This window comes from Cebus imitator, unplaced genomic scaffold, assembly GCF_001604975.1.
Source record: "Cebus imitator isolate Cc_AM_T3 unplaced genomic scaffold, Cebus_imitator-1.0 Scaffold260, whole genome shotgun sequence".
NCBI lineage: Eukaryota > Metazoa > Chordata > Mammalia > Primates > Cebidae > Cebus > Cebus imitator.
This window is the reverse complement of record NW_016107575.1, coordinates 1,217,993-1,243,820: the sequence shown is the minus strand read 5'-3', so window position 1 is coordinate 1,243,820 and position 25,828 is coordinate 1,217,993. Positions and strand designations below refer to the sequence as shown.

At 47.5% G+C, this 25,828-nt stretch overlaps 2 protein-coding genes across 3 annotated transcripts in view; one reads left to right on the top strand and one right to left on the bottom strand.

Moving 5' to 3' along the window:
* PARP12 (poly(ADP-ribose) polymerase family member 12) overlaps window positions 1-14,033 on the top strand; it is a 39,318-nt gene extending 25,285 nt beyond the window's left edge. The window contains exons 8-12 of the mRNA XM_017499797.2: window positions 2,724-2,820; window positions 8,960-9,035; window positions 10,283-10,413; window positions 11,335-11,486; window positions 12,892-14,033. Of these exons, the coding sequence (XP_017355286.1) occupies window positions 2,724-2,820; window positions 8,960-9,035; window positions 10,283-10,413; window positions 11,335-11,486; window positions 12,892-13,217 (782 nt within the window). The 3' untranslated portion in view covers window positions 13,218-14,033. The remainder of the gene's footprint in view (window positions 1-2,723; window positions 2,821-8,959; window positions 9,036-10,282; window positions 10,414-11,334; window positions 11,487-12,891) is intronic.
* Window positions 14,034-17,372: 3,339 nt separating this feature from the next.
* The window catches only part of TBXAS1 (thromboxane A synthase 1), a 183,627-nt gene continuing 175,171 nt past the window's right edge, over window positions 17,373-25,828 (bottom strand). For both annotated transcript variants that reach the window (XM_017499801.2, XM_017499799.2), the window contains 3 exons: window positions 21,459-21,596; window positions 19,826-19,988; window positions 17,373-17,637 (listed from right to left, as the gene is read on the bottom strand). In XM_017499801.2, coding sequence (XP_017355290.1) covers window positions 17,563-17,637; window positions 19,826-19,988; window positions 21,459-21,596 — 376 coding nt within the window. In that variant the 3' untranslated portion in view covers window positions 17,373-17,562. The remainder of the gene's footprint in view (window positions 17,638-19,825; window positions 19,989-21,458; window positions 21,597-25,828) is intronic.

Sequence of the window (25,828 nt, the reverse complement as noted above, 5' to 3'; positions counted from 1 at the left end):
CCCAGGCTGGAGTGCAATGGTGTGATCTCAGCTCACTGCAACCTCTGCCTCCTGGGTTCAACTGATTCTTGTGCCTCAGCCTCCCCAATAGCTGGTATTACAGGCATGAGCCACCACAACTGGCTAATTTTTTGTATTTTTAGTGGAGATAAGGTTTCATCATGTTGGCCAGGTCTCGAATTCCTGTCTTCAAGTGATCTTCGTGCCTTGACCTCCCAAAGTGCTGGGATTTCATGCCTGAGCCACCGCACCTGACTGCTGCCATCTTTTCTGTAGGCGACTTTGACATTGATGAGTTTAACGCAGGGTAGGACACAGAGTAGTTAAAAGTCCCCGGGAAACAGATTTTCATGCACTCATGGTGTCCTGAGGCTGGGGCTGAAATGTTTTGTCCTAGTTGCCTTAACACACAGAAATAGGTCACCCTTTGGCCAGTGCCTCCAAGTGGCTGATTTGTGAGAATTTTTTAAGTTTTACTTTTACTTTAGTTTCTCTTAAGCCATTTCCACATGAGTATATTGGTCCAGCTTTATTCTGTTCCATTTTGCCTGTATTTCACATTTTACACTCTGAGTCCTTCTGAATGTTCAGCATTTTATAAGGGAGTAAGTGGCCTTCCTTTAAACACAGTTTATGGTTTTCTTTATTTTTGCAGACCTTTATTCTATGTGGAGTGTAGCGAAATGTCTGGGAATTACCCTAGAACTACTTTGGCTGCATGTATTTGGCCTTGGTTTTGCTTGTGGTTTTGTGGCACTTGTGGTTTTGCTTAAGGCAGATCACTGCCCCCTTGACATGCCTTTACAGAGAAGCTTCTTCTCTAGAGTGCGAACCGCCTCTGCTGGAGAGTGCCAGCCATATGTGGTCTGGTTTGCTTTCCATGGCCTGACATATACCAGTGCATGAAAGGGGACAGTGAGAGCATACACAGCAATCAAATTAGGACTGCCTTGGAGGTAGGGGCTGTGTGGCAAGCACGCATCTGACTGCTGCTGACAGCAATCTAAAATATTTCTTTGAAATATCTAGAAAATATCAAAAGAGATATGTCACAAATGTCACATACCACCTTTATCATTCTCAACCTGGGCCACACCCTGGGGACATAACAGAACCTCATGATAGGGATGGGGAAGAGCACAGTGCAGTTTATGATTCCTCCAGACCGACCACAGCCAATTTGAGTCCATTTGAGTGGGCACAATTTTTTTTTGGTAGGTAAATAACAGAATCCACAAAAGAAGCTTGAGATGAATTGGCTTCTTCCCCCCCAACTTCGCTACTAAGTATAAAACAAGTCTCAAAGCAAACTGCCACACACATTAGCTATTTATGAGGAAGCAAGTACATTTAAAACACAAAATAGCCCAAATGACTTGTTCTGAAATTTCAGGGACAGTTCAGTTCTGTCCTTTTAGGGATTCTTGTCACAAATGATTCACTCAAAGCAAATGCCAGGATTCCAGAGGCAGAATTCTAGCATCCTGTTAGCTGGTGTCAGGCAGGGCAGAATCTCCCAAAGGCAGGCTGTAGCCTAGGATATACTCTGGAAGGGTAAATTAGGGAAAAGGCCTCACTTTAACTCTGTCCATAGAAGGGTAATTTACTCTGTCCATAGAAGAATGTGTCTAACACACGTTTAGACAGTCCACATTTCTTGGCTCACTTTTAATTTCACCAGTGAAAGCCATTTAAGATTCATCACAGTTAGCCATTAGACCAGTATCACCCATTTAAATATGCCAGTGAGAATGGTCTTGATGGGCAGGTGAGTAGTGGGTAACAGAAGGGGTCATGGTGGCTGCATCTGGATCATGGGCTCTGAATGAGAATGTGGGTGGACCTCCAGGAATGATGACCATCTGGGCTGCAGTGTAAGAGACACACACTTGGATAGCCATACAGTTTATGCTCAAGTGCAATAAGGCTAATTCTGGACATATTAAAATGTTTTTTAAATGAAAATAAAATTAGCTGGGCATGGTGTCATACACCTGTAGTCCCAGCTACTTGGGAGGCTGAGGTGGGAGGATTACTTGAGCCAGTCAGTTGAAGGTGCACTTGGGCAACAAAGCAAGACCCCATCTCTTTAAAAAAAAAAAAAAAAAAGTAAGACTTGAGAGGGTGTTCCTGGCGGGCAGGGACATGACAAACACTTCTAGGTATTTGTCATTTTTCAACTTGAGGGGTCAGTTCCCCCAACTCCAAATCCTCAGGTTGAATATGGGATTCTTGAGGGTGGAGAAGCAAGAAATTTGTTTATTAAAGATATTATTGGTTTAGAAAGGTTGATGAATACTGCCATAGTTTAACTAAAAAAAGTCATAAAACTTATATTCACTGTGAATCCCTCTAACTCAAAACCTGGTAGTTTGGTCTCAGGCTGGGCTGAGTCTTTTTTATATCCAAGCTGGGAAAAATTGCTAAGCAAAATAATGGTTTAAACAAGATTGAAAGCAACAATTTAAAAGCACTCATGTATAATTGATATGTCAATTACTAATCATTCCTCTATTCATTAAACCCAGTCTCCTAAGGATACCTATTTTCTTTATGAATATTTGAAATGTGTAAAATGGCCTTATTTTTTTAACAGACTAATTCTGGGCTTTACACATTTGGTTAAGCTTTCAAATCTGTCTAATTTGTGTTTATAAAACATTGCCATCCTGTGTGTATGTATATATATATATATTTTTTTTCACTGGTTGTGTTTTTTTCAGCCTTCATTCAGAAAAACCTGGTCTATGGCACAACTAAAAAGGTTTGCCGCAGACCCAAGTATGTGTCTCCCCAGGATGTGACGACCATGCAAACCTGGTAGGTGGCAATAAGGGGCATGGTACTTAACATGTAATCAGCTGGGGGCGTGCTCTGCAGCGGCCACAGAAAGCCTGCCGCAGACAGCACTCGGGTACTCGTTGGCTTGTACAGAGAAGAGCTCCTGCAGTCTGTTACCGTTTTGTCGTCTTCTAGTTGGACCAGAGTGGGAATTACCCTGTGGGTCGAAGCTTTGTGATGCATAATTAGAAGGCTGCCTGTGGCGATCCACAATAATTCCATGGAAAAGACAGACTCTGAAGGCGAGTCTAGACTTGAAGCCAACCCATCAGTTTGTCTTTTCCATGAAATCATTGAGTCATAGACTAGAATTTTTTAAATGTTGAAATAATGAAATAATGATGGAAGTACACCATTGGAAACCCATGTAATTCAGTATTTGAATATCATAGAATACCAAAATTCTAAGAACAGATATTGCAGTCACTAATGGGCAAGCTTTATCAGGGTGAGTTTCAGTCACAAGATGGCTGCCAGGAGTCACCAGGTTAGCCTGTGGCCTGTCAGCCCCTTGGAGGGAAGAAAGAAACCTCTATCGCAGATGAGGGGAAATTCTTGTGCTTTGCGCTGATCAGACCCAAACTCAACCACTGGTGTTATTTTAGGCTTGGGGAGGTGGGATGGGATTGGAGCTGAGAGGAAGGGGTCAGTGTTCTCCAAACCACACAGCCATATGGTGGGAGAAGGTGGCCTGCGTGGTCGAGAGGGACCACAGTGCCCATACAGCTTGGGTTTGTTACAGCCAGTGCTGGGACTTTAAGCAATGTTGCTGCTAGCTGACTTTGTTACACCTTCTGTTCGCTTGAGAGGTCTGACTTGCGTCTATTTTATGGAGAATTCACAGTATCTCTGTTGGTTCTTTTGTTTTGTGAAGCATGCAAAGGTCATTTTTAAAAGAGTTTGGTACAAGGTAGAGGAGAAAGGTGTTACCAGTCCACGGAACTGCCTTGTGAGTCAGACCTAGCAAAGTAATTTCCTGGGAATGTGCCTTAGTTTTTTCCTTTTTAAATTAAAATTTATTTTTGGGCTGGGTGCAGTGACACATCTGTAATCCCAACAGTTTGAGAGGCTGAGGAGGGTAGATTGCCTGAGCCCAGCCTGGGCAACATGGCGAGACACCATCTCTATAAAAAATACAAAAATTACCCAGGTGTGGTGGCATGCGCATGTAGTTCCAGCTACTCAGGAGGCTGAGGTGGGAGGGACACCTGAGCCCAGGGAGGCAGAGAATGTAGTGAGCTGAGATCATGCCACTGCACTCCAGCCTGGGTGACACAGTGAGACCCTGTCTCAAAAATAATAATAATTATTATTACTGTTTTTGACTGTGTAAAACCTTTGTGATTAAAAGTCAAAACTATGTAAAATGGATCATCAGTAGTTTGTAACTTCTCCCCTGTTCTCTCTACCCTGTTCCCACTGTGGGTAGCATTAATTTCTGGTTTCTCTGAAAAAATAAGCACTTGCATACACATATGTAAAAGTATTTTCTTCTTTTCTTGCACAAAAGGGAACATGCTATGTATACTGTTCTATACCTTTTTTGTTTCACTTAAAAATAGATCCTGATAATCACTTTGTTTCAATTCACTAACTTCCTCAATCTGTTTCTCCCTTATTGGTTCTCCATAATATGTATGTGTCATCATTTATTTAATATGTCCCTTTTCATGGGTGTTTGTGTTGTTTTCAGTCTTGCTCTTACAAAACAGAGTGCTGTGATGAACCATTTGATGTTGTGCTGTTTCAAATTGTGGAGGTATGGCTGGGTGCAGTGGTGCACACCTGTAATCCCAGCACTTTGGGAGGCCAAGATGGAAGGATCGCTTGAGCCCAGGAGTTTGAGACCAACCTGGGCAACATAGTGAGACCTCATCTCTATTTTTTTGTTTAAATAAAACAAATTTTGGAGGTAGACTATTAGGTCAGAGTCCTAGAAAGTAAAGCAAGTTCCTTTCCATGGGCTGGAATCATTGTGCACACCCACCAGGATGCATGAGACGTCAGAGTGAGTTGTCAAGCTCTTGGGCTTTTGCAGTTCTCAGGGGTCAAAGACGGATCAGTGGACCTCATTTTACTTTCTCTTAGAAGTGAGGTTGAATATTATTTCTAACATGTAAGTACTATTTTCACTTCTTTTTCTGTGGACTGTTGGTCTTTTTTATCCATTTCTCTATCAACTTTCTGGTTTTTTTCTTAAATATCAAGAGCCTTTTATCTATTAGACATCTTGGCCCTCGTTTTGTTATATAAATGGGAAATATTTTCTCTTAGCTTGTTGTTTGCCTTTTGACTTTGCCTATGAAGTATTTTACCATAAAGATATATTTCTTATTCTTATTTTAGTTAAATGTACCAGTCTCTTACTGATTCTGGATTTGGAATTCTGGTTGATTATGACCCTCCTATTTCTGGAAGTCATATTTTATTCTTTTCTATCCAGAGCCTACCCTAGACAAGGTTTGGAAAAGTCTGTTTTCTGAGAGTAGATCTCTCTTCTTGTCATTCTAATTTAGTTTTCAGGGGGCCACAAGAAGATGCCAAATGTCCAAACTAAAAGTGATTCAGACTAAGATATGAGTGATTCAGAGTCTCCTCCTCTCACTCCTGTAAGCAGAGTGTCACACATTGTTCACACAGACTAAGTGTTCAGTTCTTCCCTCCAACCCGTGTGCCAGCAGCTGGTGGTCATTAACTCCAGTAAGGAAGTCTGCTTGGGTCTGCATGGCCAACGGGGAATCTGAGGGTAGATCGCTTTCAGAAACAACTTTTCTATTTACACAGTTAATGGAGTCTTAAAATGTGATATCCATATGCAGAAGTTATAATACAGGAGTGTCATGTAAAAATTATTTGTTTACAAATAAATATCCTGGGTCACTCTGTGACCCAGGATGGAATGCAGTGGTGTGATCACAGCTCACTGCAACATTCCACCTCAGCCTTCCAAGTAGCTGGGACCACAGGCATATGCCACCATACCCAGCTAATTTTATTTTCTATAGATACAAGATTTCACCATGTTGCCCATCCTCCATGAAAATGTTTCATTCATGTGATTAGGTCTTATTTTTTCTTTTCTTACCTTCATATATATATATTTTAAGGCTATGGTAGGAACTACATGTTCTTCACTTATGTACAAGTAAATCAGTATCTTTGCCCTCCTATCTTTTCTTCCATTTGCCTTCCTTTCAACATTTTTAAAAATTATTATTTTTAAATTGTACTTTAGGCTCTGGGGTACATGTGCAGATCATGCAGGATTGTTGTATAGATACATGCATGACAAGGTGGTTTGCTGCTTCCATCCCCCCATCACCTATATCTGGCATTTCTCCCCATGTTATCCCTCCCCACCCTTCCACCCCCTGCTGCCCCTCCCCTAGACGCCCCCAACAGACCCCAGTGTGTGAGACTCCCCTCCCTGTGTCCATGTGTTCTCATGTTCAACACCTACCTATAAGTGAGAACATGCAGTGTTTGATTTTCTGTTCTTGTGTCAGTTTGCTGAGAATGATGGTTTCCAGACTCATCCACGTCTCTACAAAGGACACGAGCTCATCATTTTTTATGGCTTCATAGTATTCCATGGTGTATATGTGCCACATTTTCTTCATCCAGTCTATCATTGACGGGCATTTGGGTTGGTTCCAGGTCTTTGCTATTGTAAACAGTGCCACAATGAACATACGTGTGCATGTGTCTTTGTAATAGAATGATTTATAATCCTTTGAGTATATACCGAGTAATGGGATTGCTGAGTCAAATGGAATTTCTATTTCTAGATCCTTGAGGAATCGCCCGTCTTCCACAATGGTTGAACTAATTTATACTCCCACCAACAGTGTAAAAGTGTTGCTATTTCTCCACATCCTCTCAACATTTTTTAAACCTCAAGAGGCATTGTTATTTTATACTCTGAAGGTTTCATTAAATTTATTCAGAATTTTACCACTTTGTCCTTTCAGATTACCTTAGATCAGGGTTGTCCAATCTTTTGGCTTCCCTGGGCCACATTAGAAGAAAAATAATTGGACCACACATAAAGTACACTACCACTAAAGATAGCTGAGCTTAAAAAAAATTTCATGTTTTAAGAAAGTTTACAGATTTGTGTTGGGTTGCATTCAGAGCTGCCCTAGGTCACATGCAGTCTACGGGTTGCAGGTTGGACAAACCTGCCTTTGATGAAGATTTGTTGGAAAACTCTGTTTTTGGTTTGTCTTAATATTTATTTATTTATTTTGAGATGGAGTCTCACTCTGTTGCCCAGGCTGGAGTGCAGTGGCTTTTCTTGACTCACTGCAACCTCTGCCTCCTGAGTTCAAGCAATTCTCCTGTCTTAGCCTTGTGAGTAGTTGGAACTGCAGGTGTGTACCACTGTGCCCGGCTAATTTTTGTATTTTTAGTGGAGATGGGGTTTCATGATATTGGTCAGGTTGGTTTTGAACTCCTGATCTTAAATGATCTGCCCACTTTGGCCTCCCAAAGTGCTGGGATTACAGGCGTGGGTCACTGCCCCTGGCCAATAGGTATTTATTTTTCCCTGAATCTTCAAAGACATTTTCACTGGGTATAGAATTTTGGGTTGTAGAGATTTTCCAGTGGAATCCAGAAGACAGTGGAGTCCTGTTGGTCTAATGGGTGCTTCTTCGACAGTAATCACTCTTTTTTCCTTTGGCTGCTTTTAAGAGCTTCTGCTTGTCTTGAGTTATGCATCCTCACTAAAGTGTGTCTAGGTATGTGCTTTTATTGATCATGGTTGAGATTCTTTGGGCTTCTTAAGCTGTGGATTGGTGCATCTCAGTTATTTTTGAAAATCACCTCCACTCTGTTCTCTTTCCTTCCTAGAGCTTCCCTTAGGTTCTGATCATATTCCAGTGGGACCTTCTCACTGTTCTCCATGTCTCAACCTCTTTCCCACATTTTCCCTTTCCTTGTTGCTGTAGGTCACATTCTGGACAATTTGATTTCACATACCTTTCAGCTCACTGATTCTCTCTCCAGCTGGTTTAATCTGCTGGATTAAGCCTGTCCATTGCACGTTTGTTATTAGGATTATACTTATCATTTCTGTAAGTTCTATATGGTTCTTTTTTAGATCTTCCAGGTCTTTTTATAGTTTCCTGTTCCTTGCATATATTTTTAAAGTTTGTGTCTTTTTTTTCTTTAAACATAGGAAGAATAATTGTTTTGTAATCTGTCTGATAATTGCAGCATCTTAAGTCTTCATGGGTCTGTTTTTGGCTGATTCTTGCTGGTAGGACCTTGCTTTGTTATTTTTGAACTGTGCGGTTTTCCTGGGAAAGTTATTTGTGGGAGTTCTTTGAGGCTTAGGATGAAGGTATCTGTCTCATGCCAGCAGAAACAGAAGGTAGGTCTATTTAGAAAGAACAGTGTGTTCTGAAACTTAATAGGAATGCTTCGTAGTTACAGTTTCACATCCCTTGTTCCTGAACCCTTGAGCCATATGTCTTTTGAACTGCTTTTATTTATTTTTAGAAAGGTAATGTGATGCCTGTGTCATGTGACACTCTGTATTTTAGCACATTAGTATTTCTGCAGTAAAAAATATGCATAGTCAGTTTAAGGACAGATACAGACCACAATGGCCTCTCACTAAGTCAAATTTCTACTGCCAAATGAGTTTTAACATCACTTTTATGTTTTTTAAAAATTGTTTTATTTCATTTTTTCCCCTGCTTTTCCTGAGCTATATAAAACAAGCTTTAAAATGTTAATTGTATCTCATTGAGGCCTTAAAAATGTCTTTAGAGCTCTTAGACTTTCAGAATTGTGGGTAAACGTTTATGGCCCTGTGTGTACTCCTTTAACCATGCACGTGCTCCATCCCTTTTCTCCCTTTTGCGTGGTAGTTGGGACACAGGTGAGAAATAGATGTCTCAGGACTGTTTGGAGTTTGCTACGTAGGCAAAGATGAAAGTGCTCTCATGTTCTGAATATTGTGTGAACGTGCTTCCTTGCCTTCTACCTGCTCCTAAAATATGAGATGCTGAGACTCAAGACTGGTGACATTGGCTAGCAGAGACCACCTCTGGTAGATTTGCTTTGTATAAGAATAAAATGTTTATGTGTTTTTGTTTACATTTTGTAGCAATACCAAGTTTCCAGGCCCAAAGAACATCCCAGACTATTGGGACTCCTCTGCCCTGCCAGACCCAGGCTTTCAGGTAGGCAACACATGTGCCTGGGGCTGGACAAGAAGGTGTTCTGTGGAGGTGGGTACATGTGAGCAGACTATGCTGTTCCTCAACACTGAAGAAGCTGTAAGGCTGGGGCTCACTGGGGCAGGCAGGCGAGCAGTGACAGATGTGGGCTTTATTTTTGTTTTTGCTTTTTTTTTTCAGAGGTTTTTTTTTTTTTTTTTTTTTTTAACCACCCAGGAGATGACTGTAACTCTGAGGGAGGGGATGTCTTGTGGAGGGAGGAGGATGAGATGTGAAATTTGCTGGAAAGGGCAGAAATAAGGAACTTATGGGCTGGGCTTAACCAATAAATTACAATTTTACTAAGCAAGAAAAGGAAAAGAAGCCCAGGGAGGACCTGAGTCGGATGGACATTTCGGGGGCGGGGGGGTTACTGTCAGAAGGGAAGGCATTTATGACTAGCAGACAGGAGAATGGACAGTCAATTCAGCAGCTTGTTGAGGGGCTCTAACCAGTGGGGACTGTGCTGAGTACAGGAGAGTAAGCAGACTAACATCTGATGCTGCCCGTCTGCGTGAGGCACCTGGGCTGACAGCTGCCGGGCACTGTTCAACTCAGCTTCATAACATGATGGTCCCTGTCCTGGGAGAACTTATTGAGCTTGTACAAGGCACATGCAGATGCCAGCCGTGTAGGCCAGAAGTGCTAAGGACCTGAATGGGTCAGACATGTTTGTCCATTCAACAACTCTGTGGTCCTTAGACCATGTAGTCCAACCTGTGTCTTCGGCCTGTGTGGGACAAAAAGGGCAGGGACAACCAGGGGATACCCAGGACAGTGGCTTAAGCATCACATGTCTGTACTTTAGATTGGTTTCACAGTGATAAGGAGGGAAGTGACTACCATCTGCAAACATAGTAAATCCTCCACATCATCAACAGGTTCTTGGAAACTGACTTAACGTGAAACAACATACTGTCTAATGAAACCAACTTCCCATGTGCTAATTGACATAAGAGTTAAGTTCCTATGGCATGCAGTTTGTTGTTTTACTTAAAGTTGCAGTTTCCAAGAACCTATCAACGACGTTCCATGAGGACTCATTGTCTCCTGTTCCTGGAGAGACCACATCATCGGGGGAGATGGGAATGGGCCATTGTTGTCTGGGCATTTGTGCTTCTGCAGTTCTAGTATTTAAAGAAGCCTTGGGAAGGGGTTGAGTTCTATTCTGCACTTTGGCGATAATGCATTAAAAACATTTCCCCTTGCAGAAGATCACCCTTAGTTCTTCCTCGGAAGAGTATCAGAAGGTCTGGAACCTCTTTAACTGCACACTGCCTTTCTACTTTGTTCAGAAGATTGAGCGAGTGCAGAACCTGGCTCTCTGGGAAGTCTACCAGTGGTGCGTTGGGGCTTGCTCTTGGTGGGCTGGTGGCTCTGTGCCTTCACACCGCTGGCTGCTTGCCACATGTGGCCTGGGCCTCTAGGAAAAGCAGAGTAGCAGTTAGGGCTGCGGTGTGCTGGGAGCTGTGTGTCTGCGTCCTTCATCTGTTCCCCCAGGGCAATGTGGTGGCACATTCCATTGTAGAGATGAGGGCACTGAGGCTTCCCGGAGCATACCACCTAATCCTGTTCATGAGTGGTGGCAAAGCCAGCACTCTCCCTTGTCCATTCTGCCTTCCCAGAGACCAATGGGCAGGGTTGGTACAGCCCGCCACACACTTATCCCCAGGAACATAAGGCTGTGGCTGGAGATCAGGGGCCTCAGGTTCATACATGAGGACTGGCTGGTCCTTGGGCACCCAATCACTTGTCTGTGTGGGGAGGAGTCCCACAACAGGTCACCAGGCAGGCTGGGCCTTGCTGACCTATCCCTACATGGGGTTGGGGCAGTGTGCACTCTGTGCACAGTTATGAAGCCTGGGAACAAGAGAGGGGAGAAGGACGGGTCCCCTGATCAGCATCTTCAAAACTCTCCTACAGCGTCCCAGAGCTCAGCTCCACCCAGGAGCAAGGTGGGGGTGGGGTTGGGAGAAATGGTGCCCGCTTTCCAAGGGCTGCTCTGCTTTTGGAGTTGAGGGAGCTGCAGCAGTCTGAAGCTGTGGAGGGAAGGTTTTCACCCAGCTCCCACGATCCCCCTTCTTTCCCACCCCCTGGCTTATGGCTGGAACCTCACAGGCTTAGCCAGGGTAGCCTGTGACCTGTGTCTCTTGGTCTCAGGACACTTGGAATTTTGGAAAAATATGTTTTTTTTTGGCATCAATCCAGCTGTATTTGGTGGCTGGCACACTCTGCCCCAGCACACATTCTTCTGCAATTCTAGGCAAAAAGGACAGATGCAGAAGCAGAATGGAGGGAAGGCTGTGGACGAGCGGCAGCTGTTCCACGGCACCAGTGCCATGTTCGTGGACGCCATCTGCCAGCAGAACTTTGACTGGCGGGTCTGTGGTCTTCACGGCACTTCTTACGGCAAGGGTAAGGCAAAACCGGCCTCCACCAGCAGAACCCATGTAGCTTTGCCCCTGCTTGGGAACAGACTGAGAGGGCATAAGGGGACCAGCCTGAGTTGATGAGCAGGTTCAAACTCCATGCATGGTGGTACCTGCGCATGGCTACCAGCCACACCTTTGGTGTCGCTCCTCCGGGCACTGCCAGGAGCTTGACCTCAGGTGTGGGCAGGGTGGCCTGCGTAGGCTGGGGTGTTGCTTCCGTGTGGAGCAGAGGCCCTGGGAGATGGTGACAGAGATGGGAGAGAAGAGGGGATACCTTCCCAGCCCTGATCAACTCCCTGACTGTGCGTTTACTATTGATTTCCTTAGAATAGAAACCAGAAACCCTCAGAGATACTCATGTAAACTTGTATTCTAGCTATCATGTGAGTGATCTGAGTGTTTTCTTGTCGCTTATTTTTAAATTTTCCAAAGGAAGCTTTAAAATATTATTTCTTTGAAAATAATTCCAAATTCAAGAAAGTTGCAAGAATAATATTAAGCTCTGGGGTAAATTTTACCTGGATTCATTGGTTTTAACATGTTGCCACTTCTCTCTCTCTCTGTCTCGGAACCATTTTCAGGTAGGTGGCATATATTGTCTCCTTTCACCCTTTAACATATCCCAAGAACAGAACATTATCTTCTGGAAGCACCATATGCTTACCAAGTTGAGAACATTTTCTGCACTTTGACGATAATGCGTTAAAAATATTTGCCCCTTGCAGAAGATCACCCTTGGTTCTTCCTTGGAAGAGTATCAGAAGGTTCTCTTCTGATGTTCCATGTTCCAGCAGCCCACGTTCCAGGCTCATCAGTTCTTTGTCAGTCAGTTTCCGTCTGATGTAACAAAGGTGTTGAGTCAAGATGGACAGCAGCCAGTGGTAGACTTGTGAATTCAAATGTATAGGTGACAGCTTCCACCTCAGGTTCCCATTTGACAGGGCTCGTAATTCTATGCATTGTGCTGCCAGAGTCTACAGACTGCTTTCATATATGGGATCTCATTTATTTTCCATGCCAACCCTGCAAGGTTGGGCTGAACATCCCCATTTTATGCCTGAGGAAACTGAGGTTTGACAGATTAAGTAGTGATGTGTCTAGAGGCCTTTAGGTTTTGTGGGGCAGATCTGGAACTTGAAAGGAGTTTGCTGTCTCAGTTTGGCAACTCCTCAGATCCTGCCACTCAGAAGGGTGTTGGTGTCATTGATGCATATGTCTTCATGAGGGAGAGTGGAGACATGGCATGGACGGAAGGCGGGAGATGCCGGGGGCGGAAGAGAGGCCTCTGGTGTTGCATGTCACCAGGACGCTGTCCGCAGTGGGTTGACCCTTCCTGGCTGCGGGCCCTTCCACCAGGCACCCAGCTGAACCCTCACGTATCATTTCAGGAAGCTACTTTGCCCGTGATGCTGCGTATTCTCACCACTACAGCAAATCCGACACGCAGACCCACACGATGTTCCTGGCCCGGGTGCTGGTGGGCGAGTTCGTCAGGGGCAATGCCTCCTTTGTCCGCCCCCCAAACAAGGAGGGCCAGAGCAATGCCTTCTACGATAGCTGCGTGAACAGCGTATCCGACCCCTCTATCTTCGTGATCTTTGAGAAGCACCAGGTCTACCCAGAGTATCTCATCCAGTACACCACCTCCTCTAAGCCCTCGGTCACGCCCTCCATCCTGATGGCCTTGGGTTCCCTGTTCAGCAGCCGGCAGTGAGCGTACCGGCATGTTCCGGGCCTTTCGCCTGCTCTGCCTTGAAATGGTTGTTTGGGCCTTTCTTTTTCTTTTTAAACAGGAAACTTTTAATGAACTATTCGTTTAACATTGACTTCTCAATGAAGTTACGTTCTTAATCTCTTGCTAATAATGATTTTTACTTTTAAGTCACTTTTGGGCTCACTAGTTGACTAACCAGAAGTGATTCTAGTCGAGTCCAGTTTTGATTTTTAATAATGTTGTTGAAGTTTTATTTTTTACTCTTTGTGGACTTTGCTGCTTATTGGCACCAGGCAGAGTTTCTAGACACAATTTTATGGGTTCGTTTTAATTTTAAGAATGTGTCTCTGCAATGATTCAGATTTTCAGTCTCATGGCATCTTAGTTTTACTTTTTATCAGAATGACATAGTAGCTACCAGTGGAGGACAGCCAGGGGCAGCACAGTCACTTCTGCCTGTTGCCCTGGCACCAACCCAGGCAGCTCTGCTGTGGCTTCTCCTGGGCATTAGTTGGCCTGTGTCACATTGTCAGAACAGGTGGCTGCTGTGTGGTGCCATCAAGTCCCTGGTAGTTCCTCTTGTCCTGGTAGGGTCACCCATTGCCCAAGGAAGCCCATCTACCTGGCAGGTGACTTGGAGGAGTAGCTTCCCTGAGGACCCTTAGGCTTGGCCTGTGAGTGTCCAAATCCATGACTCCTAAGCACCCTGGACACCCTCCAAGTGTGGGTTTTAACATCCCTGTGAGATTGAATACCTGTGCCACAAATGTCGCAAAGAGTATGGAAATAAAAGAATATTTATCTGCAGTGGATGAAGACTGAAGCTCGTTTTTCTGTGTCTATTGAGCACCTGCTGGGTGCCAGGAGTTTTTCTGAGAGTCAGGGATTGCCTTTGTTCATTTGGGCCACTATAACATAACACCATTGACTGGTGGCTCATGAATAGCAGATGTTTATCTCCCAGGTTTAGAGCCAGAAAGTCCAACCTCCTGTTTCCACATAGATTCAGTGTCTTCCCACTGTAACCCCACACGGTGGAAGGGCCTCTTTTAGAAGGCACTGAATCCTATTCGTGAGGGCTCTGGCCTGATAGTCTAATCACCCCTACTTTTAAATATCATCACCTCAGGGGTGAGGATTTCAACATTGGAATTTTGGGGGTGACAGAGCTCATGTCGCTGGGCATGGTGAGCTATGTGTGGATTTATTGTAAAGACAATGAAGTTGAAGATTCAGCCCCTCAATTGCTGGAGCCCCTCCCCAGGCTCCAGCAGTATGGTCACATGGTTGTAGGTTTTGATAACATTTGCAAATGTTACATATCTTTATTCTCTTTCCTTCAATTCATACATTTCAGGCCCCATAAGACCCAGGTTCACCATTGAGCAGTGTACTGTGCATGTGGAGAGTGTGTTGTGTGTGTTCCCCACACGTGGCAGTTTACAAGAGCCTCCCTTACTGGGCATTGGCTAGTTCTGGTCCTGCTGGCAGAGGGGCTGGCAGGGCCGCTGGTGTCACCGGGCGGTCAGCCCTCCCGGCTTGGTCCTCACTGCCTGCTTCTTGTCCAGCCTCCACTTTCCTGAGGACATGTGCCTACTGGTGACTTGCTGCCCAGGCTTCAGTTGGCTTGCCTGTATTTCTCAGGTCCAAGGTGAGTGAATCCATTTTTCCATCTTTGGAGTGATCTGAAACCTTACACAGGCAAGTGCAATCAGGCCGGAGGAGAGCCAAGTTAAATGACCAGAGAAACAGCAAGGACAGCACAGCTTCACCCACCAGCTGGGTCAGCCACATGGTTGCCTGTGGTATGATTTTCAGATCCTCTCCAAATTTCCCTCACAGCCTGACTGATCCTGCCATTTCACTCATTGCTTCTTCATTAAGTCATTGGTCCTGCTATGGTGCAGTTGGGCAGGGGGCAAAAAGCTGTCAGAGAAAACCGTTAAATCAGTTACATGTCTGTTGTTAAGGTCTCACATGTAAGTGAACTGATTCTATGCTTCTGAACCATCTGGGAGCTGGGGAGACTCGGCGAACAGAACTCCTTTATTGCGGGTGTAGATGGGGAGAGTGGCCAGAAGGATCCAGTGAGAGGTGCTCAAATGCTCCAGAAAAGTCCACTGAGCTGTGAAGACTGCGGTAGCCATGACTGGATGACCTGGGAGAAAGCAGGTTAGGAAGAGCAACTCCTTACACCAGCAGTTCTAGGGAGAGTGGGAGCCACGTGGCCAGATTGCCTGATGATGGGGTTGGGGCTGTTACCAGTGCAGAAGGGGTGGGCATTGTGATGGGAAGGGGTTGAAACGACTGTGACTCTCAAGATGTTTGTTGCCAGGAGGTGGTAGGGTCCGGGACATGGGTGTGAGTGTGTGGGATTGGCCAGAATTTTTGTGAGGACCTGTAACCAAGTGTTCCAGGTTCTTGGCTTCCCCTGCCCCAGGAATCGGGGAAGAGGCCTGGAGGTATGGTGGGCTCATTCAAGTAAATATCGGACCCAAAGAGTTTTGCAGAAAAGCACTTTATTAGGCAGAGAGAGAGAGAGCGCGCGCGAGAGCGAGCGCGAGCGCAAGAGTGCTCCCACGCTGTCGTGGGAGGGGATCCAGAGATGGAGTCTGCACAGGTGAGGGGCAGGGAGTCTTTTAATCTGGGAGTTATTCCCGCCCCATTCAAGTTCTTGTACCACGAGAGGAGTTCCTTCAAACTTCCGCTGGAGGGAGTGATCTTGACTTTGATATCAGATTGGCTGCCAGGCTCACCATCCTCCCATAGCTTTTCGTTTGTCTTTTTAAACAAAGGGAGCTCACCTGGGCAGTTTACCTTTCCCACACTCGTGAAAGTTAGACAAAGGACTCTAGGCTCCCTGATGGAGATGCGAAAGAAGGCAGGTTGGGCATGTCGCTGGGAGATTTCTGCTTATGAAACCATGCCCCTCGTGGGCCTGGGAAGATAATACAATCCCTCAGACCCAGTTGGGAATCTAGCAAGGTTTTTTTGGAGGACCAGGCAATGCAGTTCCCTGCCCTGTGATAGCTGGTGTTGGACATGAACAGTGGGATTTAAGCAGAGGTGGGGTTGGTGGGTTCACACAGTAGAATAGGACCAGAGTCCAGTGACCTCAGCACATGAGGAAGCCTCTACCACTATGTCTGAAGGTGGTGACCGCCTGAGCTGGGAAATTGAGGGAAGCAAAATAGAGCTGATGGGCTGGGGGTGGGGACAGAGGGCCCAAGAGTGGGCTTAGGTTGTGGGGCTGTGCTCCAAGCAGGGAGCTGAGTGCTCCATTGGGCCTGTCTGCAGGCTGAGGTTCTATGGTGGCAGTGGCCGTGGAGAGGTCAGGGACTGTGGGACGGGATGGGGAGGACCAAACAGTGGAGGCAGTGTTCTCAGCAGTGAATATGTGGAAACCCGGCCTGCCAGCTCTCCTACAATGGCCTGAAGTTTCTAAAGGTGGGTCGCCAGAGTCGGTGTCACCTAAAGGCCTTATGGATTTCTACAAGATCATTCTCTATACAACATTTAGCCCCTTACACCTGCTCAGGTGTCAACTAGAAGAGAAAGAGGTCTTTGATCGGGGCCAGCCTCCTTATTTTACAGAAGAGGCCCCTGAGGCACAGGGAGGTGAGGCTGCTCTTCCCCAGCAACCGCGAGTGCACAGCCTCTGGTGTCAGAGCTTGAGATTCACCTTGCAAGTGCTTCATTGAATGTGAGCTGCTTAGCAATACAGTAATTATTTTTACAAAAAATTCCCTCTATATTTTGATTCTTTGATCAAAATGAAGATACGGTGTTCTTAAAAAGTATATCATTTTTCAGACTCATTTTTCTGTCAATTGAAACTTTACTATAAAGTTGGTACTACCCTACCTAGGAAAATCAAAGCATAATAAAGCTTTGGAGCCACTTTTGAGGTTAAACTTCTGATAAATGTCATTCTCTAAAACTCCACATTGCACAAGAAGCTGGAAGAGCCACTAGCTGGTGCCATCTGGACAGGCTTACCTGGGTGTCCTCCTGTGCCCTGTGCCATGGATTCCTTTCAGCATGAGCCTGGGACTTCCTTTAAAATCTCACATTCTCGGTTGTTTTGTCAAAACTACATTTTCACTTATCAGCAATCCTTCATTTAGAGAGTCAGATCACTGATGCAAACCCCACTGGCAATGTCAAAACCAAGTGCAACAAACGTTTATTAGGCATTTAGGAAATGTTACAGAGATGACTTCTTTTATCCTTGCATGCCAGGACTCTCTCAATCACTTCAGTGACATTTTCCCAAAAATCTGAATTTCCACACTCAGATTTTTTTAATTTGGGGGTACCCTCTCTCCCCTGGCGGCCTTCTGTGTCAGCGGGGTACAATCTTGATATAAACACCATTTTTTGGACCTAGGGCAGATTTGGATTCTAGCTGCAGTGGTACCTAAAATAGAGAAAATTAAAATATTTGTCAAAGAGATAGTAGCATCTCACTGTACTCATGAAGACTTGGAGGTTCAGGAAGGCCAAGTCCCTTGTCCAAGGTCACACAAGAAGAAAGCAGAGAGCAAAGCCCCAAACCTATCCTCCAGTGACTCTAGCCATCCCTGCTGATCCTCATCTCACTCCCCAGTCCTGGCCAGTAACTGAGCAATGCCCTCTGGCCAAGGGGCTTTGGGGAGAGCAGCTTCATTCTGTTCTGCTCATGCATGCTGTGGTCTGGCCTCACTGACATCCAGAAAGTTTTCTTATGTCCACCTTAAAAGGCAGAGCCGGCGGTGGACTGGGGGCTTCAAAGAAAAGCCAAAGGATTGCCCAAGAAGTAGGGCTTCCCCTGGAGCTGAGTGAAATGATGACCCAATGGCTAATGCAAGCCTTCACAGCTGAGTCTCCAGGGTCTCAGGGCTTGGGCCTGCACTTGTCTCCTGTGGGAACCACAGCTCTCAAAGGCACCTGAAAAAGCTGCAGTTCGCAGCACGTGTCTGAGCAGACGTGGACCAATGGGGAGCCCTCTCGGAGTGGAAAGTTGTGGTGGGGAATGCAGAATGGGCTCAGCCTTGTCTCGAATTCAGAATGCATTCTCCCTGGATCCAGCAGGCTCTGGGACTCATGGCTGGTTCTTAAGCCAGGGAGTGCCAGGCCTAAGTGTTCTAGGAGACTGGTGTGGCTGCTGTACTGTACCTCGAGATCATGGGGAAGGGAGTCAAGCCCCGCACACGTGGAAGTCCCGAGGCTGTGGGGCTGCTCCCCCATCTGCCCCTTGACCTCACTTGGTTTGGCTGATGCTGCCGATCTGCCCCTCCCTCTCTCCAGCCCAGAGTGTGTGGACGAGTTCACTTTCAGTACCTCAGACTGTTTCCTCCAACCAAGCTCATGATTCCTCCAGGACCAGCAGCCGGTCCCAGGTTCTCTGTCAGAGGCACTGCCTGTCTCAATCTAGAATTGTCGCTGTCACTGTGTCCTTATGCTTTCCTATGCCCACCTCTCCAGGTCTGCAGCTGAACAGAGGGTTCTGGGTGGCAGGACCAGCATGATAGATGCAGGGGACAGCAATGGTCAGGATGGGCAGGGAATAGCCAACGCTGTGCAGAGACGCAGCCGGATGTCAGGAAGGAGGACTTGGGAGTGAACAGGATCTGGGTCAGGACCTCCGTTTCTTTAATCTCTGGCTGCTCATCCATTTGTTCATTAATGTTTGTTGAATGAATAAGTGAGCACCTGCCATGTGCACGGCATCAAGCTAGATGCTGGAAAGTCCAATAATGAATATGACAGGCTGGGTCCCTGCCATCACGAAGCCTGCAGTCTAACTGTGTGTCCTTAGGCAAGCTATTTAACCTCTCTGAGCTTTGGTTCTTCATCTGAATAATGGGAATATTAACACCTACTTTGTAGGATTGCTGTCAGCGTGAGGTGGGGGGCTTATAAGCTCCCGACCTACTGTAGAGGAACTGGTCTGCTGGCTCTGGAGTGTGTGATGGGTGGGGGAAACAGGGCTGGAAAGTGGGTGGGGCCGCATTTCAGCCCTCTGGGTGAGGACAGGGTCTGTGCACCAGTTGAGGACCTCAGGAATGAACGCCTGTGGTGTTGGGAAGAGCCTGTGTCGCCACCTGATGCCATGGGGACACTTGAGTGCACGAGGGGGGAAGGCAAAGCTGGGGGCACCCTTCAAGGAGCTGAAACCCCTCAGCTTCCCCTCCAAGCACACAGCACCTTACTCGGTCAGGAGGGGCCAGAGGATGTGTCCCCAGCTTCTGCAGGACAAGCCATGCACCCCCCCCCAAAAAATAGGCACATGTCACAACTGCAGATGCCATTGTCTGTGTGCTCTTGGAAAGAGGGAAGAGCTACAGCAAGGTGAGGTCCAGCCCTGATGTGCAGAGAGCCATAATAACGATGGTCAGCACGTGCTCGGGTTAGTGCGCCAGGGCTTATCTGTGCTGTGTGAACTCACTGAATCCTCACAGGATGTCGAGAGGCAGAGGGTATTATTATCATCCCTGATTTACAGATTAATAAACTGAGGCCAAGGGAGGTTAAGAAGCTCGCCCAAGCTCATGGAGGAAGAGCTCTGGTGCAGAGAACTGGGGTGCCCCCACCCCCACCCCACTCCCGGGGCAGTGGGGCCTCACCTGGGTCTCCGGGCAGGCTTGGAACCGGAACTTGTGCAGCACGTGGAGCAGTGTCAGCTTGACTTCCAGCAGCCCGAGCCGCACCCCGAGGCAGCTGCGTGGACCGGCGCCAAAGGGCAGGTACGTGAAGGGCCGGTGCTGCTGCCGGGCCTCAGCCGTAAACCTGCAGGTCCGTGTGGTCAGGGCTGGCCCAGAACACCCGCTCCCTCCCCTCTGCAGCCCTGTGCTCCAGCTGAGCCACCCCTGCATCTGAGACGAGGATGTCCCGAAGGCTCTGGGAGCTGGTGGCTGCTCATTCCTGAGCCTCAGTCCCGCTCTGCTCCTGTCCGCCTGTCTTCCTGCACAGCCCCGGCAGAGCTGAATTCACAGAATCACCTGCAATGTCCACAGCGCCCTCCCTGCCTCTCCTTAGGAATTCAGTGCGTGGCTAATAAGCCCACAGACTTACCGCCACCCACAATTAGAGTCAAAACACAGCATCCCTGAACCACAGGGCTCGGCAATCACAGCCCTCACCTGGGCCCATGGCACCACCTTCCCTCCCACAGGATGACTCAGCTACCAACTGCTTACTTCCTTGGCAGGGTACCAGGCACCTCCGCACCTCCCCAGCCCTCCCTGGGGGCCATGACCTGCTTGCTTGCCCTGCTGGTCTCGAGCCACACTGGCAGTGCCTCCCCTGCCCACACTTGCTTGACAGGCCTCAGCACTGGACACTTGACCCATTGGGAGCTGCAGTACCTGGACGGCTGGAGGCCTTTCCTCGGAACTGCTGAATCTCCCACCAAATAGCGCATTTGCCTGCAGCATGTGGCCCATGACAATGAAGCTAGATGGCACTCACTCTTCTGTAAGAGTGAGCTCACTTCTTACTGCCTCTGGGCTTTATCGTGAGGCTGTAAGCCCTGTGGCTGCGGCGTGTTCAGGAGCTGCTGACTGTGGAATATTATCTGCATAGATCCCATTGCTCACACTTTCCCAGTGGCTGGGTTGTAGAGTTGGGCTGAGTTCACTTGGAGCCATGAAAGGTGAAAACACAACTGGTGCCGGTCCAGCCCTTCCCTTGCCAGATCTCACACACAGGGGATATTGACTGGTTCTGATGAGGACCAGGGTGTGGCCACCTGCTCAGATGTCTCCAACCACAGAGCCCAGAAATGAAATGAGACAATGAACCGAAGCCAGGCGTTGGAAGGAGGGGACCCGGGTCAACCAGCGGACCCCATGAGCTTAGATTCACGGAGACACTGGCTGAAGCTGTTGTTTTGGCATAGCTGCCCATTTTTAAAACAGGAAATGATGCTCTGTTACTTTCCAGTGCAGACCTGAAATACAATCCTGTACCCCATGTCCTGGCTTGAATGAATGGGAGACAATCATTTGAAACTGCCTTGTTCCTTGCATGCAGAGCTGCTGAAATGCTCAATCTCTGGATTCACTTTGGAACTTAAAAAACGGTATAATTATTTCCTTTAGAAATCATGCCTTGCAAACATCTATCTGAATTCCCATAACTTTTGACTACCGGGGACAATGTTGCTAAGTCTGTACCTCCGGCTGCTGCCTCCACTGGTAAATTTCGGCCCCACACACTCACATCCCTTCAGAGCTTTTTAATGGGGGCAGCACTCACCGTTCAGGGTCAAAGGTCTCAGGGCTTGGCCAGTGCTCTGGGTCATGGTGCAGGGCACCCACGGCCACCTCCAGCACGGTGCCTGCGGGGATGTGCTGCCCCAGCACCTCGCAGTCCTGAGCCGCCTCCCGTGTGAACCTGAGGGAAACACCAAATGCGGGCGAGGGGTGGCTGGAGGGTTGCAGAGTAGAGACAAGCAGCAGAGCCCGGCGTGGCTGGGCAGGCGGAGTCTGAGTGTGAAGGAGAGCAGCGGCAGGCAGCACAGTGTGTGGAATGAGGCTGGGGGACAGAGGACCCCCTGCTCAGCCCCCTTCCCAGGGTAACCAAGCCCCCACCCATTAGCCCTCACTGCCTAGGAACCTGAAGCCCTCAGGCTAGGCTCGCTTGGTCCTCGATGAAAATTCACTCATCCATCCCTTCATGCATCCATTTGTCAAGCACTGAAGGGCCCCTCTTGTGCCCTGTGTTGGGGTGCAAAGTGCTTTGGAAGGATTACTTTCATAGTGGGGACTTGGAGGGCCATTCCTGGGCCACAGCCCATCCTATCTTCCCATCCACAGTCAAGCCTCTTAAAACTGCTCTCACTCACCCTGTCACTCCCTCTGCCCCCATTTCACTGTCTAGCCCTGCTGCCTGGCATCTGTCCCCTCCCTCTCGTGGGTGGTCCCCATGCCAAGATCCCCAAAGACCATTCATGGGCACGACTGATGAATACCCCTCAGTCATCATCTGCCTTGGTTTGTTTGTGTCATTGACTGTCTTCCTCCTGCATGTTTGTTTTTTCTGTTTTCATTTGGAAATAATTCCAAACTTACAGAAAAGTTGAAGAATAGCACGTAAGGTACCCGTGTATCATTTACCCAGATTCACCTGCTGTTCATGCTGTGTCCTCCCCCTCCTCCTTCTTCCTTTTTCTTCCTCCTCCTCTTCCTTTTTTTTTTTTCGAGACAGGTCTTGCCCTGTCACCCAGACTAGAGTACTAGTCTGAGATCGTGCAGCGGCCCGATCTCAGCTCACTGCAACCTCTGCCTCCCAGGTTAAAGTGATTCTCCTGCCTCAGACTCCCTGGTAGCTGGCATTATAGGTGCCCGCCACCACGCCTAGCTAATATTTGTATTTTTAGTAGAGACAGGGTTTTACCATCTTGGCCAGGCTGGTCTCAAACTCCTGACCTCGTGATCCATTCGCCTCAGCCTCCCAAAGTCCTGGGATTACAGGTGTGAGCCACCGTGCCTGGCCCCTTTCCTTGATTTCTAATAACATTATTTGTGTGGGTTTCCTCTTCCATCACTGGCGCTCCTTCTCCCTCTCATTGGCAGGCTCTTCTGAATCCTCTTAAATCCTGGTGCTTCCCAGGGATTTTGTCCACACTCCCAGATTCGACTTCCATTATCTCCTAAGCCTCCTACCTCAGCCCCAGCCTGAACTCCAGGTTCTAATTTCTGCCCACAGACCCGGCCTCTCCCCTGGATAGTCCACAGGATCCTCGAAAGTTGGCCTGAGCAGCAGCAGATTGTCAGAATCTTCTCCTTCTGTTTCACACACAGGCTTGAGCCAGCCGGAAACCGGAAGCCACCCTGGACTCCTCCCTCCCCTGTCTGCAGATTCATCAGAAGATGAATATGGTGCCATCTCCATGTTTTGCTGCCTTTCAGGGTTCTCCTTAATTGAGATTCTCGTCTCTCCTTGACCTCTTTCCAATCCAGTCTTCTCATGACAACCAGAGCCGTGTCTCTGACACGTAGTTTTGTCTGCTTCTTCCCGAGGACGGCTGCTGAGGACAGGGCTCTGGAGCTGGGGCAAGTCCCAGGTGCTTGAGGCTCTGTGGCCCCAGAGCTGAGGCTGGAGTTGCAATTAGTTGGTGAAACCTGTCGCTGAAAGTCAAAAGGGAATCAACGGATGAAGTGAAGCCATGAGTCGGAGAAGGCAGCAGACCAGACACCCGGAAGACGGGCAGTGACTTGTGATGCACAGTGAGAGGTAGTTTAGGACCAGGGTTTGAGATTAAGGCCACGAGCAGGTCAGGGGTGTCGGAGGCTGCTGGCGTTAATGCGGTCTCCAGCTTTGTCTGGTCAAGCTGCATTCAGAGCTGAGCATCGGGCCGGTGTTCAGGGCTCCTGGTGCTATGATATCACACCCCAATCTGAGTGCTGAAGTCCCTGTAGCTTCTGAAACATCTGACCCACCTTCCAGTCCCCCAGCTCGGGTCTCTTCCGTGAGGTCTGCCTGTGAGAGCTGTTCCCAGTTCCTGGGAGAGTTCTACCTACCTCACCTCACCCGTTTCTTACAAGGAACACCTGTGACTGCAGAAAACACCAGCAAATCTCTCTCTTGCAACGTGAAAACCTGGCATGGCTCTGTTAAGCTTGTGCCTTGTTGATTACGGCCTCGCAGGACGCCCTGGGAAACAAGTCTGCCTGGAACCACGCAACTCACCTTTTGGGCTGAGCCTTGGGACCACCTGTGTCAGGGACTTCCTCTCTGCTCCAGAAAACTCTTGCCAAGGAAGATAAGCCTCTGAACCAAGAAATTACTTCACTGTTGGCTTCAGGAAATGAATGCAAACTGATTTGTCTGGGCAAACCGCTTTCCTATAAGGATAATGGTTCACTTGCTTGAGCAAACGGTTCGCTTACCAGACAGCAGTCTTACCTGTCAGAACTCCCTTCAACTCACCTGCCTGTATCCACCCATTCCTAAATTGATATGTCACATGCCCAATTTCAAACATTCCTTGCCATGAAAGGCCTGCCTTCAACCTCTGTAGCCCAAACTCCAAACCTTCTAAGTGTCCTTTCCTGATCTGCTGGCTTTGAGTTCCTGTTAAACAAATGTGCTGTCACCCTTCAGACCTACATGCAACCTTCTAGAAACAAAATTCAAGGTGGAGAGCTGAAGAACTGCTCTCTTCCTGAACTTGGGTAGACTTTTGGACTTTGAGTGTCGAGTACATGCTCTCGAGAGTTCTGGTCGTGGCCGGGTGCGGTGGCTCACGCCTGTAATCACTTTAGGAGGCGGAGGTGGGTGGATCACATGAAGTCAGTTAGAGTTTGAGACCAGCCTGGCCAACATGGTGAAACCCTGTCTCTACTAAAAATACAAAAATTAGCCAGGCATGGTGTCATGTGCCTGTAGTCCCAGCTACTCAGGAGGCTGAGGCATGAGTTGCTTGAGGCAGGGAGGCAGAGGTTGCAGTGAGCCGAGATCGCGCCACTGCACACCTGAGTGATACAGCGAGACTCTGTCTCAAAAAAAAAAAAAAAAAAAAAGTTCTGGTTACAGTCGATTTGGGATTTTAAAGGACGAGAGAGATCGTTTTAGGTCAAAGGCAGAATTACAACCCCAGCTTTCCTTCATCACCTCCCCGCACCTCTCAGCCCACACCCTCCCCAGTTACTTCTGTGGCTAAAGGTTTCCATTGAGAAGTTTCTCTCTGACTTCAGCATTATCCCACTTCAGCAGATCTGGCTCACGGCAAGAAAACAAAGCCCCGCTTCCTGCCTCCTACCTTCCAGACTTCCGGCCATTTCCTATCCCAGGTAACATGGGGCTTGGGAGGAGACACCAGTCATAGCCTCCGTCCAGGCTGGGCCTCGAGATACCCTCCCTATCTTGCAAGGGTCTGTTTCCCTAATGCATCCTGCACACGGGCTCCCACTCCTCTACCACCCCCACGTGGCTGGAACCCATGAACAATCTTCTGAGTCTTAAGTCCTTCTCACAGGACACGATAGCATCAAACCACCCATCAGCTGCCATGAGAATTCTGGAATCTTTCAACACCAGAATTGGTCCTGGTGAGGCTGGATTTATTTAGTTACTTATCTGCTGATCTGTTTATTATTTCATTGTGGTAAAATAGATATCGCATAAAATGTACCATTTGAACTGATTTTAAGTGTGCAGCTCTGTGGTGTCACTACATTCATTGGGCAACCATCACCGCCATCCAGTTCCAGAACTTTCTCCTCTTCCCCCACTGGAATTCTGTATCTAAGCACTAACTCCCTCCCCTCCCCTCCCTGGTCCCTGGCAGACAGCCTTCTAGTTTCTCTTTGTGGATTTGGCTTGCTGAGTGATTCCTGGTGAGGGAAGGAAATTTGGGTTTGAAAATCTGTTCCCTGTATGTCCCTACCGATAGCTTCTCCTCCCAGAGAGGAGAATATTTGATCAGCTTGTTCGTTTTGCCCAAGAGCAATCGCACAATTTCATTTATGCTTCACTTGTAAAGGGTGGTCTATCTATGCTTACCTATGAATGTAACATTTCTAGAGAATACTTACATTTCTATCTTTCTCTTCTCTAGGGGATGGGACTGGGATGAAGATGGCAGGGGGCCTTTTAAAAATTTTTATTCTTCTGCATTGTTT